Source organism: Aspergillus novofumigatus (genome assembly GCF_002847465.1).
Source record: "Aspergillus novofumigatus IBT 16806 chromosome Unknown P174scaffold_5, whole genome shotgun sequence".
Taxonomy (NCBI): Eukaryota; Fungi; Ascomycota; class Eurotiomycetes; order Eurotiales; family Aspergillaceae; genus Aspergillus; species Aspergillus novofumigatus.
In genome coordinates, this window is record NW_020194278.1 from 263,349 (window position 1) to 278,866 (window position 15,518).

The 15,518-nt window shown below is 51.9% G+C and overlaps 7 protein-coding genes across 7 annotated transcripts; 3 read left to right on the forward strand and 4 right to left on the reverse strand.

Annotated features, from left to right (window-relative positions):
- Nucleotides 1-377: 377 nt before the first annotated feature.
- P174DRAFT_460934 (benzoate 4-monooxygenase cytochrome P450) lies at nucleotides 378-2,087 on the forward strand (the record flags this gene model as incomplete). The annotated part of the gene is made up of 5 exons (XM_024829944.1): nucleotides 378-563; nucleotides 613-682; nucleotides 764-1,289; nucleotides 1,337-1,667; nucleotides 1,764-2,087. The coding sequence occupies 5 exons, from the start codon at nucleotides 378-380 to the stop codon at nucleotides 2,085-2,087; spliced, it is 1,437 nt and encodes a 478-aa protein (XP_024680955.1).
- Nucleotides 2,088-2,985: 898 nt separating this feature from the next.
- Nucleotides 2,986-7,020, forward strand: P174DRAFT_390581 (putative ABC multidrug transporter; the record flags this gene model as incomplete). Its single annotated transcript, XM_024823488.1, has 4 exons — nucleotides 2,986-3,027; nucleotides 3,072-3,266; nucleotides 3,312-6,619; nucleotides 6,672-7,020. 4 exons carry the CDS (start codon nucleotides 2,986-2,988, stop codon nucleotides 7,018-7,020), a joined length of 3,894 nt encoding a protein of 1,297 aa, XP_024680956.1.
- A 437-nt stretch (nucleotides 7,021-7,457) lies between these two features.
- On the forward strand, nucleotides 7,458-8,328 carry P174DRAFT_451713 (cutinase family protein; the record flags this gene model as incomplete). The annotated part of the gene is made up of 3 exons (XM_024829025.1): nucleotides 7,458-7,656; nucleotides 7,710-7,795; nucleotides 7,843-8,328. Exons 1-3 carry the CDS (start codon nucleotides 7,581-7,583, stop codon nucleotides 8,326-8,328), a joined length of 648 nt encoding a protein of 215 aa, XP_024680957.1. The 5' UTR covers nucleotides 7,458-7,580.
- Nucleotides 8,329-8,655: 327 nt separating this feature from the next.
- On the reverse strand, nucleotides 8,656-9,295 carry P174DRAFT_421433 (uncharacterized protein; the record flags this gene model as incomplete). The annotated part of the gene is made up of 3 exons (XM_024824949.1): nucleotides 8,656-8,967; nucleotides 9,020-9,077; nucleotides 9,138-9,295. The coding sequence occupies 3 exons, from the start codon at nucleotides 9,293-9,295 to the stop codon at nucleotides 8,656-8,658; spliced, it is 528 nt and encodes a 175-aa protein (XP_024680958.1).
- A 109-nt stretch (nucleotides 9,296-9,404) lies between these two features.
- Nucleotides 9,405-10,187, reverse strand: P174DRAFT_390585 (SDR family NAD(P)-dependent oxidoreductase; the record flags this gene model as incomplete). Its single annotated transcript, XM_024823489.1, has 5 exons — nucleotides 10,115-10,187; nucleotides 9,924-10,068; nucleotides 9,703-9,874; nucleotides 9,566-9,663; nucleotides 9,405-9,514 (listed from the first exon to the last, which is right to left on the reverse strand). Exons 1-5 carry the CDS (start codon nucleotides 10,162-10,164, stop codon nucleotides 9,407-9,409), a joined length of 573 nt encoding a protein of 190 aa, XP_024680959.1. The 5' UTR covers nucleotides 10,165-10,187.
- A 363-nt stretch (nucleotides 10,188-10,550) lies between these two features.
- Nucleotides 10,551-12,688, reverse strand: P174DRAFT_512970 (ankyrin repeat domain-containing protein; the record flags this gene model as incomplete). The annotated part of the gene is made up of 2 exons (XM_024831935.1): nucleotides 10,551-12,481; nucleotides 12,535-12,688. 2 exons carry the CDS (start codon nucleotides 12,686-12,688, stop codon nucleotides 10,551-10,553), a joined length of 2,085 nt encoding a protein of 694 aa, XP_024680960.1.
- A 449-nt stretch (nucleotides 12,689-13,137) lies between these two features.
- Nucleotides 13,138-14,046, reverse strand: P174DRAFT_421435 (uncharacterized protein; the record flags this gene model as incomplete). Its single annotated transcript, XM_024824950.1, has 1 exon — nucleotides 13,138-14,046. One exon carries the CDS (start codon nucleotides 14,044-14,046, stop codon nucleotides 13,138-13,140), a length of 909 nt encoding a protein of 302 aa, XP_024680961.1.
- Nucleotides 14,047-15,518: the final 1,472 nt, after the last annotated feature.

Consider the following 15,518-nt stretch of genomic DNA (forward strand, 5'->3'; position numbering starts at 1 on the left):
ATTCGGTGATCAAAATTGGGGATCTGATTTTCGCGAGTTTGTATCCAGGGTTCGTTTCATGTGTCCATCACCGGCGGATCCACTACTGCCGGAGGAAGCGCAGATCGGCATCGTCCTCACATCAACCATCACATCAAAGCGATCACACCATAGAGAAGTGATAGATCGAGGGAGTTCGGGCAAAACCGAGGCAGTATCACATTATGAGCAATTTCCACCCGAAACTCAGGTGAGCAAGTCTTCGCAGTGCTTACCAAAATCTAGCCCTAGCTGATCTGATCCCGAGGAATGGGATTGCAAAAAGGATAAATAGTAGAGGGTGTTCTGTAAGCTCGAGAGGATCATCATCCCCAACACTCGTTTACTGCATTCTCAATATGGTCCTCGTTGCGATGTCGCTGCCCTCGGGGCCTTTCCCTGAACTCGCCTACCCGGTCGTCCCCTTTCCGGTTCTTGCTGTCCTTCTAGTGCCATGCCTTGTACTACTGGCCATACGCCTGGCGCCAAAGGGACCGGTCATCAAAGGCGTACCTGGATCATTCGTTGACCTATATCTCTGCGGTGTAAGTTCCTATCCTGCAGGGCAACTAGAACCGCATCTCATATCCGCAGATTGGCACCAAGCTTGCCTTTATCTCCGGCCGCAGTGCATACCACTTTCATTCCCTTCATCAGTCCTACGGTATGTACTGCATTACTTGCTGGCTATTGAGTGATTGAGTCTAACAAACCAGGCAACATCGTCCGATTCGCCCCGGTCAAGCCACCACCAACACCGTCAAAGCCCTGCGTCAGATCTACAGCACCGGCACTGGCAAAGGCGCTGCGTTTTTGAAAACTGGCTTCTACAGAAACATCTCCCGTCGTAACGTCTTCACCGCGGCAGATCCAGTGTACCATGCCTCGGTTCGCAAGCTGTTCGGCCCCTCGTTCACCCCTGGCTCTATGCATGTCCACGCCGGTGTCATCCGCGAGTGCATCCTTCGCTTGCACGAGGTGATCCGAGGCAAACTTGAGACGCACAACACTATTTCGCTGAACGAGCTTCTCTACTGCCACTCGGTAGATACCGTCTCCGAGGTCCTCCTGGGTAAGCCACTGGGCTGCCTGAAACGCGGGAAGCCCTACTTCTGGACCGAGCAACTGCCGCGTATCTTCTACTGGGCAACAATCCGAGACCAGTTCGAGGGCTCCGGCATCCCAACAGCAATCAAGTGGCTGCTCCGTCGGATTCTACGCAAGGGGATCCGTCTCCGCGCCGAGCAAGCCCGCATGCGACTCATCAACGAGTAGGTTCTGTTTCTGGTAATTGTCGCGAAACAAGCTAACGTATCAGACAACTGCGCGCATCACACACCCGCCGCGACATCATGGTCGAGGTGATGGAGCGATCGGGGGGCAGCGATCTCCCCGAGGACGAGATTGCCGAAAATTTTTCGGCGATCATGCTCGCGGGCTTCCACACGACGCAGAACGCCCTCTGTGCGGTCATTTACCTGGTGCTGACCCACCCGGAGACGCATGTGAAGCTGGTGCAGGAGTTACAGGCGGCATTTGCTTCGGCCGAGGATATCTCGGGGGATGTGGCGGCGCAGCTGCCCTATCTCAATGCTGTGATTACGGAGGCGTTGCGCTTGTATCCGCCTGTGCCATTGGGTGGTCCGCGTGTTTCACCGGGGCGTATGTGGAAGGGGTGTATATCCCGGCGGGGGTGAGTACATTCTTCAGTTTCAGACTTTAGTCCCTATGCTAACGTGATATAGACTGAGATCTGTACGTCGTTGTTTGCTCTGCATCACAATCCGGAGTACTTCAGCTCTCCCTACGAATTTATCCCGGAGCGATGGACTGAGCCTGGATCGACAGACCAAAAAGAGGCGGTTCAGCCATTCCTAGTGGGAAGTCGGGCTTGTATTGCCAAGTACTTTGCCAAACAGATGCTACAATTGACTCTGGCCGGCTTCTTCTTAGAGTTTGAGGCCGAGTATGTGGGCAAGGTCAACGACTGGCAGCGGCAGTCTCGGTGTTATGCCTTTTGGGAAGTGCCGGACCTCAAGGTGAAACTGAGGAAGCGATTGGTTGACTGATAAATTGTACTGTTTTCACTTTTGTTTTAATTAATGTGATGCATCTCATACCCATAGTTAGTTAGTCTGATTAGTTGTTTGACCTTTCTCATAGCCAAGACCACTTCGTACCTACTCCGTATGCACAGATCCAGGAACTGAGTCTAACGGCGCGATCCCGAGGCCCACTCCTCATAAGTTTCGCACAAACCTTAAGAGCAGCCTTATTGCTAAGCTAAACTAAGTCTAGAGATCGTTCGACTTTAGGCTGTTTAATTGAGTTTCGCGTTCGACCCAAATTTCAGACTGTTTCATCGTTCGCCGCTATAAACACCGGATGTTTGAACCATGGAACGTCGACACCTCAGAGTTGAGGTATCATCTTGCCCTATTATTTCATCTATCGCAAACACACTTCCATCAGATTTACATAGTTTCGGGTACCTGGAAGGCTGGAACTCAGTAGTTTCCATCAATAAGATTGATTGATACCAGCTGAAGAAAGGCTCGTGTGGTGCTGAGCCAAGTGAGACGCTAGTTGCTTCAGCTGTCGATCATCTCCGTGACCATCCCATCAAGTTAAACTTAAGCAACCATTTGACTTTACGATGTGACTGAGCACGGTCTCATAAGTCAGTCACTGATCGACAAGGCGATGATAATATCGCAGTCACCGAGGCTACGGCACTTAGGCTTCGGCAGTTGAAGTCCGAGGACGCTGTCAGTTCGTGACGTCTGGTTTTTGAAACTCGTCTAGACCCCTGCTGGTGAAACGTTCCACCATGATACATTGAGTAACGACTGCGAGAAAGTATCACAGGGTCTCAGACATGCCCCGTCTCCTGTCGACAGCCACATTCCTACATACCAGATATGTCGTAGCTAAGATGTCCACTCCAGAGCGAAGAGAACATCCACGATGAAGTCAAAGGAGGACATAGAGTTAGAAGATCTGCCAAAAGTAAGTCTACTGCACTCTTCGACAGCAGCCAACTAATGAAGTAGTCTCCCGGCGGGAGTTCAGCGACACTCTGCCTGTCTGAAGCAGAGAAGGCCATCCTGCAAAGACAGATCCACGCACCAGACTCGCATGTAGGCTTCTTTGGTATATACCGATATGCCTCGCGATGGGACATTGCCATCCTCGTCGTCAGCTCGGCCTGCGCCATCATAGGCGGCGCTGCACTACCTTTATTCACTGTACGTATCCATCATCCGTCACCATGTTTGCAACTGACATGATAGGTCCTCTTTGGCAACTTGACCTCAACCTTTCAAGATATCGTCAGCGGACAAATCACCTACGCGCATTTCCACCATGAGCTCACAAAGTACGTCGTCTACTTTGTCTATCTGGCCATCGGGGAGTTCGCAACCATCTACCTGGCCACGGTCGGTTTCATCTACACCGGCGACCACATCGTGCAGCAGATTCGCGTCGAGTACCTGCGCGCTATTCTTCGACAGAATATCGCCTTCTTCGATACCCTTGGCGCGGGAGAAATCACGACCAGAATCACGGCCGACACGAACCTCATCCAAGACGGAATCTCCGAAAAGGTCGGCCTAGCGTTGACCGGACTGTCGACATTCGTCACGGCGTTCATCATCGCATACATCAAAAGCTGGAAGCTGGCGCTGATCTGTAGCGCCACGCTGGTCGCATTGCTGCTCATCATGGGTGGCTGCTCTACAGCCATGCTCGGCTTCAACAAGCGCGCGCTGGCTTCCCAGGGTCAAGGCGCCAGCTTAGCAGAGGATATTCTCGATTCGATCCGGACGGTGGTCGCATTTGACGCACAGGAGACGTTAGCAACTAAATACGAGAAACACCTCAAGGATGCAGAGAGACCGGGGATGAGAGCGCAGATGATCTTTGCGCTGATGGTGGGAGCATTACTCTGTGTGATGTACCTCAATTATGGACTGGGATTCTGGATGGGATCGCGATTCCTAGTCGACGACGGGAGCCATGTCAAGGCTGGTGATGTGCTGACTATCTTGATGGCGATCATTCTCGGATCGTACAATCTGGGCAATATTGCGCCCAATACCCAGGCACTGTCCACTGCCGTCGCGGCCGCAACCAAGCTGTATAGCACGATCGATCGGCAATCCCCTCTGGATGCGTCACTAGACAAAGGAATCACCCTGGGCCATGTCCGGGGAAACATCGTTTTGCAAAACATCCGCCACGTCTACCCTTCCCGGCCGGAGGTAATCGTCGCCCACGACCTGAGCGTCGAAATCCCGGCCGGCAAAACAACAGCCTTCGTCGGCCCGTCCGGATCCGGTAAAAGCACCATCATAGGGCTCGTCGAACGCTTCTACAACCCTGTAGCGGGGAATATCCTGCTCGACGGGCGTGACATCCAGCATTTGAATCTGCGCTGGCTCCGGCAGCAAATGTCTCTCGTCTCGCAGGAACCACGCCTCTTCGCCGCCACCATCGCAGAGAACATCCGTGTCGGCCTCATCGGCTCGCAGCACGAACATGACCCGCCACAACAGATACACAAACGAATCGAAGGCGCAGCCCGCATGGCGAACGCGCACGATTTCATCATGGCGCTGCCGGACGGGTATGAAACCAACATCGCGGGTTTCTCGCTATCCGGGGGTCAGAAGCAGCGCATCGCGATTGCGAGGGCCATAGTCAAAGACCCGAAAATCCTACTGCTAGACGAGGCGACCTCGGCGCTGGATACAAAATCCGAGGGGTTGGTGCAGGCGGCTCTGGATAAGGCGTCACAGGGCCGGACGACGGTGGTGATTGCGCACCGGCTGTCGACCATCAAGGAAGCGCATAATATCGTCGTCTTGAACAACGGATGTATTGTCGAGCAGGGCTCGCATGATCGTCTCATGGACAGAAGGGGAGTCTACTACGGCATGGTCAAGGCGCAGCAGATCAAGAAGCGCCTCACACGGATGAGCCAGATGCCCCGGAGCCCGATGCAGACGTTTTTCTTTGATCTGGACTATCCGACCGACGATGACGTTTCCGAGTATGACCACCAGGACGACGCGTCTGACATTGGGCTGAAAACAGGCGAGAGACTGAAACAGCGGATGTCGAGGATGTCAATATCGGCGCTGCCGGTGCACTTGCACAAAGCCAAGGAGATATCCTACTCACTGTGGACACTGTTTAAATTCCTCGCCTCGTTCAACCGCCCCGAATGGCCGCTCCTCGGGCTGGGATTAGCTGCATCCGTCCTAGCCGGAGGCATCCAGCCCTCGCAGGCCGTCCTCTTCGCCAAAGCCGTGAGCACGCTGAGCCTGCCACCCTGGGAATATCCCAAACTACGCCACGACGCGAGCTTCTGGTCGCTCATGTTTCTCATGCTCGGCCTGGTCACATTTATTCTGTACGCCTTCCAAGGAAGCTTATTCGCCTACTGCTCCGAGAAAATGGTCTACCGCGCGCGCAGCCAGGCCTTCCGGGTCATGCTCCACCAGGATATATCCTTCTTCGACGAGCCGGAGAACACCACGGGCGCGTTGACAGCCACCTTAAGCGCAGAGACAAAGCAACTGGCCGGCATCAGCGGCGTCACACTCGGCACCCTGCTCATCGTCTCTGTGAACCTGGTCGCCTCGCTGGGCATCGCACTAATCATGGGCTGGAAGCTCGCGCTAGTCTGCATCTCCGCTGTACCTATACTCCTCCTCTGCGGCTTCATCCGAGTCTGGATGCTGGATAAATTCCAGCGACGCGCAAAGGCCGCGTACCAGCAGTCCGCCAGCTCGGCCTGCGAGGCTGCATCGGCGATTCGCACCGTCGCATCGTTGACGATGGAGGGTGAGGTTCTGGGCTCGTATCAAACCCAGCTGCAGCACCAGCTCAAGCGGGATATCCTCCCTATCGTCAAATCGTCGCTGCTGTACGCCAGCTCCCAGGCGCTGCCGTTCCTGTGCATGGCCCTGGGGTTCTGGTACGGTGGAAAGCTTCTGGGGCATGGAGAGTACTCCCTATTCCAGTTCTACGTCTGCTTCAGCGAGGTGATCTTCGGCGCTCAGGCGGCTGGGACTGTCTTCTCGCACGCACCGGATATGGGCAAGGCGAAGCACGCCGCGGGGGAGTTCAAGCGGCTCTTCAGCGGGGAGACCATGCAGTCGAAGTCTGCGACTCAACGCCAGAAACCCCAGCCGGATATGCGAGGGCTGATTGAATTCCGCGACGTCTCCTTCCGGTATTCGAGCCGGTTGGATCAACCGGTTCTACGCAGACTGAATCTGACCGTCAAACCCGGCCAGTTCGTGGCGCTCGTCGGCGCCAGCGGCAGCGGGAAGAGCACGATCATCTCGCTACTTGAACGATTCTACAACCCTATGACTGGGGGAATTTACATCGATGGTAGAAACATCGCTACCTGGGATTTAACCTCGTATCGAAGCCACCTGGCGCTGGTCAGCCAGGAACCAGCTTTATTCCAGGGGACGATCCGCGAGAATATCCTCCTGGGGAGTACCAGGCCGTACACGTCTGAAAACGAGCTGGTTAATGCGTGCAAGGACGCAAATATTTACGATTTTATCATTTCTCTCCCGTACGTCCCACCCATATCCTTTATGTACTTATACACTGCTAATGCAGAACAGACAAGGCTTTGAAACTATTGTCGGCACAAAAGGGGGCATGCTCTCCGGCGGCCAGAAACAGCGCATCGCCATTGCGCGCGCCCTCATCCGCGATCCGCGGATCTTGCTGCTGGATGAGGCAACCTCGGCGCTGGACTCGGAGTCTGAGAAGGTGGTGCAGGCTGCGCTGGACGCGGCGGCACAGGGCCGGACGACTATTGCCGTGGCGCACCGGTTGAGTACCATCCAACGGGCGGATGTGATCTATGTGCTGGATCAGGGGGAGGTGGTGGAGTCAGGGACGCATGATGACCTGCTTCGGAAGCGAGGGCGGTATTTTGACTTGGTCAATCTGCAGAATCTGGGATGAATCAGTCCGTAATAGGCAGGCGTTCAGCGATCAGCGTTTGTTTTTCGATCGTTATATCTCATGAGTCATGTAGTTTAGGGCTGGATGAAGCGATTATTGTTTCAGATCTGTCAATATCAAGTAATCTCTCTAATTATGAGTCCAAATTGTTGGGACTTTGGGCGAGTTCAAACCGCATTGGGAAATTCGTCCGAGATTCCCCAAATATCGGGCGAACCACGAACTATCAACAACACTATTATGAGACATGGCCCACATCACAAACAGGTAATCGGCATGTTCAGGGACGGTACTCAGGTCTTGGTAGGAGACTCAGACTCTCAATCTTCATCAGATCAAGAACTAACTATCCAAGACATTCTGAAACTGTGAGGGGATAGACCCCAATGGGATCCGACTTTATTTCCTGGATGTTCTGCCTGGACCTCCCATCGGATTCTTATTCTGGCGCAACTGCCGAGGATGGGTCTCTATCCAGCCAAGAACCGTAGATATAAAGACCCTTGTCCAGGGCAAGGATTGTGATTAGCAACTCTCCCAAGACAAGGGCCCAAGACAAGATGAACCTGCGCCTATTGACCCTTGCCCTCGCCGGCCTCGCCGCCGCAAGTCCAGTTGCCATCCAGGAGAGACAATGTACGTATACCCTTGCCATCTTTGCGTCGTGGTCGTGTCTAACCTGAACCCAGTTTCCTCAGGAAACGAACTACGCGATGGAGCCTGCAAACCCATCACCTTCATCTTCGCCCGCGCATCCACGGAGCCCGGTCTCCTCGTAAGAGCAACCTGCATGCTATCCAATACCAACACTAACATATACAGGGGATTTCCACCGGCCCAGCCGTCTGCAACAACCTTAAAGCCGCCAAACCAGGCCAGGTAGCCTGCCAAGGCGTCGGACCAGCCTACACAGCTGATCTGGCGTCCAACGCACTCCCCGAGAACACCTCCCCGGCAGCTATCAACGAAGCCATGGACCTATTCAAGCAGGCTGCGTCGAAATGCCCCGACACGCAGATTGTCGCGGGCGGATACAGCCAAGGCACAGCGGTCATGGACGGCTCCATCAAGCGGCTTCCTGAGGAGGTCAAGGAGAAGATTAAAGGTGTTGTGCTGTTTGGGTATACGCGCAATGCGCAGGAGAGGGGGCAGATTGCGGATTTCCCGAAAGACAAGGTCAAGGTTTACTGTGCGGTGGGGGATATGGTGTGTGATGGGACGTTGATTGTGACGGCGGCGCATTTCACGTACGGGGCGGATACGGGTGATGCGGCGCGGTTCTTGCTGGGGAAGTTGTCGACGGCTTGAGTCTGATCCATATCTCATCCTCTCTTTAAGTATTGATGTGGTGTTGTCGGAGTCAGGAACCAATAATTGAGTAATGAATCTGTGTCCTGCGTACATAGTGTTTACTAATTACAGTCTGAAGTACGTCTAATGCTAATCTGAGCTATCGAGGATGCGAGATATATATTATGAACCTTACTACGTCTCTACTCCCTTAACTTAGATTCCCAATGGAGGCTTTAGTGGATTCATTGTCCTAAAGTAACATAGGGCATATTGCCTCTTTATTGTTTAAATAGAACCTTCTTTGCTGTCCATGCCTGCTATCCTCTATACCACTTGAGGTGTTTAGGTTGATGAGACTGTTTTTTTACATGTTTTTCTGTTTTTCTGTGTTTTTGCCCTCTCCTTTCCCTCACGCTGGAACCCGACCCAACTCGGTGCCTTGGCTTTGGCCTTGATCTCGGCCTTGTTCTCGGCCTTGTTCTTGGCCTTGTCCTTGTTCTTGGCCTTGTCCTTGTTCTTGGCCTTGTCCTTGTTCTTGGCTTTGGCCTTGATCTCGGCCTTGTTCTCGGCCTTGTTCTTGGCCTTGTCCTTGTTCTTGGCCTTGTCCTTGTTCTTGGCCTTGTCCTTGTTCTTGTCCTTGTTCTTGCTCTTGGCCTTGGGGGGTCATTCTGCGCCGTCGGGGTTCGTTGAACGCCAGCGCCCAAACCTCATATTGCTCACTGGTTCCATCGTGGGGGAAGGGGAGGACATGTGTCGTGGAGTACCTATGACAGAAACTATTAGTTTCTATTACCAACAACAACCATGGCCATGAATTTATTTACCGTCTCTGGATCCACATAAATGCCCAGTAGACGAGCACAACTATTGCGGCTATAGCCGCAGCGCAGCTAATCACAATGCCGGCAAGCATTGGCGTGTCTTTTGCCACAAATGTGGCCGCAACGGGTGCGCTGGTAACGCTTACGGAGTTGTTGGACATGGTGGTGGTGTGTGATGTGAATATTGAGCTTGCTTTTCTTGACGAATATTTCAGGCTCTTAGAGGCAGAATTACACAAAATGAAGTCGATTTCACTAGACGGAGAGATTGACTACGACAATAATCCAGAGATGGGTGGTGTTATCACTCGTCTCAAGGGAAGGAGTGGCCCAGCTTTGGTCACCGAGTAACGCATGCTGCTTCCGTCCGGAGTGATGCCCTAATTATTGCATATGAGACTCGACTTACAGGGCCTTCAAGAGAGACGTACTGCGATAGATGAAGTCATTATATAGACACCTCCGTCAGGATTCTTGTCGAATATTGGCTTAGCCGCTTGCATGAGTTGCAAATGCGACATAGTGTTCACTTTCCAACACTGCGTACGTTAGTTTCTTGAACAAGGACAGCCAGGCCGTGCGCGTCTTTCCTTGTCCCATTCCTCGAAAGACAAGTCATAAATGTCCTGCTTGTCAGCGAATCGAGTCCACCCAGCATTTGCAATGACAATATCCAAACCCGATAATTGCTCATTAGCCTCCTGAACGATACGTTGATTGTCCTCTGGGAGCTCGGCGTCCTGTATACCGTTAATTCTCTTCTGAAGTGATTTCGGGAGTTGACCTGACCCCCTGGAGAACAATGGACTTGATAGAATACCCCTTTGCCAATCGACTGGCAAGGTCTTCCGCGACCCCACGGCTTGAGTGGTAGTTAATGGCTACATTGCACCCCTCAGCTGCGAACTTTTGGCATATCACAGCACCCAAACCCCTGAACCGCCGTTAGCTTTTGGGGAAGAAGGCATATTAGATGCTACCTTGAGCCTGCCGCGACGAGCACATTCTTCCCTTTGAGACTATATGGCATCGTGTGTTGGGTTGCAATCGGAGGTGGACGATGGTTGAAGCGAGATGACTCAGTCGATGACAGCCAAATGTTGAGACTGATGCGGGGTAGATTTGGCCCCTCTCATCTATGCCATGCTGTCGCCAGGGATACCTCGGGGCGAACGGGTACCCGAGATAAACGGATGAGCCGGTTAAGCCATCGTTGTCTGCAATTCTATGTAGCCTGAAAGTCGAGAGACTAATTCTCTGTGGATTGAGGGAAAGAATGGAAATGTGTGCTCTATGGAAGGATAGGCACCCCGCTAGACAAAACACCTACGATTTATCAGAGCTAGGAGTTAACTGACAGCAAAACACAATGCTCAATTTCTGTACATTTTGCGTTGATATAATCCGTATAAAGCATCATGAACCTATCCTATCTAGACCGGCCGAAAGCAACTTGTGCGCCTCCTCTATCCTTTTTTCCTGCGCCAGCCTCTCATTTTCGGAACCCAGAAAAGTTGTCGGTGTCCTCCGAATAGCAACCAAAGCCTCTTTCGTGTTTTCCATGGCATCACATATGATTTCCCGAGTTACCTTGAGGCCCGGATCGAGCAATCGTGTCACAACCTCTGCGTGACCTGACTCCCCCGCCAACCCCAGCGCTGTCTTGTCCCAGTTGTTTCTGTGCCAAATGTCCGTACCTGGTACCTTTAATAGTATATTCACAATGTGACTTTCTCCTTCTTTGGCGGCGAGAAGCAATGGGGTGTCTCCCCATCTATCTAGTGGGAATAAATCCACATTATGATGCTGTAGGAGGAGCTTCACCAGTTCAGCTTCCCCATTAAAAGTAGCGTAAGCGAGGGGAGTCATGCCACCGTAATCTCGAGCGTTGACATTGATATCTGGGCGAGCTAGTAAAGCCTTCATGATCTCCGGATCCACACACCGTTGGTTAGCTGCGCAGTGGAGCAGTGATTGGCAGCCGCTAAGTTCATCTGTTTGCAAATGGACGTCTACATCAGGATGCTCTAGAAGAGCTGTGACTTTACCAAGATCCGCTGACTCGACGGCAAAGTATAAAGCAGTCTTACCGTCACGATCCTGATAATTGATGGGGGTCTTCTTGAGAGAAAGTAGGTATCGAACCACTTCTTCACTTGAATCCTCGGCGGCACGGAGGAAAGCCGTCTCCTCGTAGCTGGACTCGTAGTCTTCCAGTGTGTTAGGAAATGCCTCGATTATTGTCCTCACAATGCTGGCCTTGCCGCCCGTCAGTGCACGCGGAAAGACAGTGGACAACTCCCTGTAAGCCTCCGGATGACGATAAAGTCTCTGGAAGACGTCTTCCCTGCCCATCATCGCAGCCACTTCTAATGGACTCCCCCCAGGAGCGCCTGCCGATCCTGCATGGTATATAGGTCTAGCCAAAAGATTCACGACCCCGTCCATGATATTGACATCGATTTCCTCTCCCAGTAACAGCTCCTTCACCACATTGTCAAATCCCCTTGCCGCGGCCCAGATCAGCGGTGCTCTCCTCAAACGGTCCCGAAAATTCACGTCCACTTCTCCAGTTCTCAAGAGCTCCCTCACGGCATCCGCGTGCCCTCCCCTAGCAGCCCAGAGAAGTGGCGTATCACCAGCGGTATCGACCACGTCAGCGTCCGCTCCAGCCTCTAGAAGATAGTTCACAAGAGATGAATGCCCTCCTAACGCAGCAAAATGCACTGCAGTATCCCCATTTACGACAGTCCGCGCATTCAGGTTGACACCCCTGTTGATCAGAAACCGTATGCTGTCTCCTTGCCCGCCAAACGCAGCCGCCATAAGAGGTAGATGGAGCAACTCATCCGGATCAGCAATATTTCCTATACGCCACGCAAGCAGGTCCTCCATATCGTTAATTCTGCCCAAGTACGCAGCCGCCATCAATGCAGTACCGCACCATCCCTCTCTGTCGCAGTCGAGGCCATCATCAATAGTTTCTCCTCCAGCCCCTGCCGGAGCCAGAACACGATTGATAAAGTTAGTCCCCGCCAAGCCGACAAACATGGATACCATGCCGGTTAGATACCTTGTTCGGAGCTCCTCGGGGTCCGTATCGCCCCTGTGCAAGAAAAACTCAGCAACCCCGTCCACACCCGCATTGATCGTGTTGACAATTGGGTAAACACTCCTCGTTGTGCCCCCTTGAAGGCGACTACGCTCCACAAGCGAACATAGTAATCGTCTTGCCATTGCCATAGTTGAGGGGTTCGGCGCCCCATCGCAAATGGGAAGCTTGCGATCGATGAGCCCGGCTCTAATTGCCGTGTGGAAACGGTCGATCACGATATCGTCGAATTGTTCTGTACAGTTAGCAACTGCATTCTGAGTAGTTTGATATGGTCAAGGGACGTACTATTGACGAATCGTAAGTTCAGAAACCAAAGTAGATCTGCGCGAGCGAGCATGACCTTCCTCCACTTTTTCCATCGCCAGCCCCATCGCCAGCTGGGGGTGGTGCGGCCGAGGATATTGTGGATGATTTCTGGTGGGAGAACGGCCATATTCATCCTTGGAATGCAGAGTAGGTACGTTTAGAATACCGATGGGGTTTCCAACCTGGTGGGGAAACCAATGCAAGGAAGATCTTGTACTCAGTGACTCATAATTTATTGACAGCAGAGGCTCTGCAGTCAATCTGCCAAGCATATTCCCCTCCGCTAGTAGGTGCTTGACAACCAATCGTGATAGTGGCGGTGACGATAGTAGAGGATGGTTGATAGTCGAGCGTTGGAATAGATGAGAAGTTATGACCAGACGGTGCCTGGACCCACAAGGACAAGGTGCTAGAGAAGAACATGGATTTGATTCGAAAGGGGCGAGAACCCACTAATCCAATGAGTTGATATAATCAAGATCAGAGCAAGTACAAAAACATCATTTGGCTCTAAATCACTCAGCAAGTACGGATCATATCAATTCAGCAAAGCTACAAGAGCAACCACTTCACGTTCCACCGTCAATCCTCGATATCGTTGATGATATCTACTCCCCAGATACAAGCGCGGTATACTCGACGGCTGTACAGATCCTGCCCATAGATGACATTAAATTTGACTGTATCCTCTTCGACCTTTACGTCGATATCCGGGATGTGGTCAGAAGGTGAGGTCCCATTCGTAGCGAGACAACATGGGCAAAATTCAGTGCAATGGGAGTGATAAGGAACCCTGTCAGTCTCTCTCTTGCGCGAGCAGCAGCCGCACGTTCTAGAGCAGCAGCCTCCTCGGGCTGCACATTCGTATAACAGCGAGGTACACAGATACCACTTGGGGTAAGATCTCCAGGAGAAGAATGCTCTGCGGAAGAGACCACTAGGCATATGCCACCTGTGGTCGCCCTTATCACTCCGGCACTGTGTATACATGGCCACAAGACGTTTGTGATGCTTTTCAGTGTCATCCAACTCTGATTCCAGCTTTTGGCGATATTCCAAGTGTGAGGTTTGAGTGAGAGCATTTCGCCCCCATTCCAGCCTTTTCTCCAAGAAGATCAGTGCTTGAACAATACGCTGGGTTTGTCTCTCCATCTCAAGGAGACTCTGACACCATGCCAACACAGAATAATCCGGCGGCTGTGTGTGGAACTGAAAGAAACGAAGAACACGCGCGGATATTTGTTTCCCCTTTCGATCCAGGAGTGCTGCCAGTCGTTCTACCTTCTCTTGGTGACCGAATAGGTTGTCTGGCAAGCCTTTCTGAAGGCCGATTCTGTAAATAAACCGCGCCTTATCAGATTTGTCTATGGGTGACAGGAGGAATGGTGTATAGTCCTGCAGAACCTTTGCTTTTTTAAGTTTCTTCTCCCAGTACTCAACACTCTCTTCCTCAGGCTGAGACTTCGTCAGTGGCTTGAGAAGCGATCTCATCTTGCTATTAGAAGGCATGGTTTTGAACATTACTCCTGAATAGTCTGTGAATGCTGCTGTATTTGTGAAAGTGATGAACAGGCAGTAAACAAGTTGGCTGAGTCAAATTAGGGGAAAACTGAGAAAACTCGGATCAAAGACGCGATACTGACATCATGGTTCATCCAAAATATTCACTTTTTGCATGTCCTATTCACTAGCCCAGTAAGTAGTGAATAATAGAAAATTCACTCCATCTCTTCAGGCATAAGGGTAGACCTTCCCCCGGAACTAACTCTCCGTACTTTCCTATCTCTGCAACATAAGACCAAGGGAAAGATAACATTCATCCCAGTTCCTAAACTCCACATTTCTATGCATTTATTCTCAATGATAGAGAAGAATATCTCTATCAGGACTTGAGATGCAAAGAACAGCGCAAGTTCTACCGCCGATGATGCGGACGGTTTTATCTTCAGCAGTAAGATGCACAGGGTGAGCTTACCGATTCCTTCCTGCATTTACCGCTGAAATTGCATACTGAGACGCTTTCGCTTTTTACTAGACAAAATCATGTCCTCGACAAGCTCTTCCGACAGCGGCAACAAATCGCCCGGTCGCAGCAACTTGACAGTGCCCGGCTTTTCGTAGGGCTTGTGACAGCTCTACGGGCCAGTAGAGGCTCCCCCGGAACCGCCATATTTACACTGGTTCGTCAGTTGGACAAGAAACACTAATCATGATCCTTGCTGGTGTTGATGATGGACTCTAATGTTAAGCACAGTATAATCATAGTATCAAGAGAATCTGATACTATCTCACCATGTCTGTCAGAAACCCTTCTGATAGCGCTTCCAACTCCACCCAGGAGAAGGCCCCCGACGCCGCGCTGGTCTATAGGCCAGTAGAGGCCCTGAAGGCATGGGCAAGAGATGCTAAAAACCACCTGCCAAAAGACAAGCAGGCGGAGTTAAAGGACCTCATCAGTCAGATCGAGGCCGGGCCAGAGGCCGGAAAGCCGATGGCCATCCGCAGCCTGCGAGAAAACAAATCCGGGAGATATTTAAGCTCGGGCAGGGCAGGGGGATGGATGTCTCCCGGTACAAAATCCCAGTGCCGGAAACTGTCAGTAAGTCATAGATCAGTTCCTTCTATGCAATATTTATGGCCGCAAGTAGCTAATCTTTTGTGTGTAGCGGTCCCTGAACAAGGTGACCAGGGTGAAGGTGTTGTTCGATTCTGACTGCTGTAGATATGAAGGGTACTTTGGGGTTATTGCGAGATCCTTGGTTATCCAAAGAAATGCCGGGATTGTGGTCTGAATGACCAGATAAAAAGGTTTGAATTCCAATTGCTCGCAACAACCCCAAAGTACCCTCCAAATCTACAAACGCTGTCAGCGTCAGTGACGCACCCCTCGCTGCCACATTTACAGTGAAAGATGCCCCAATGCTCCTCGGCATTGGACTTGCTGCCGATGCTGCAGTAGCAGC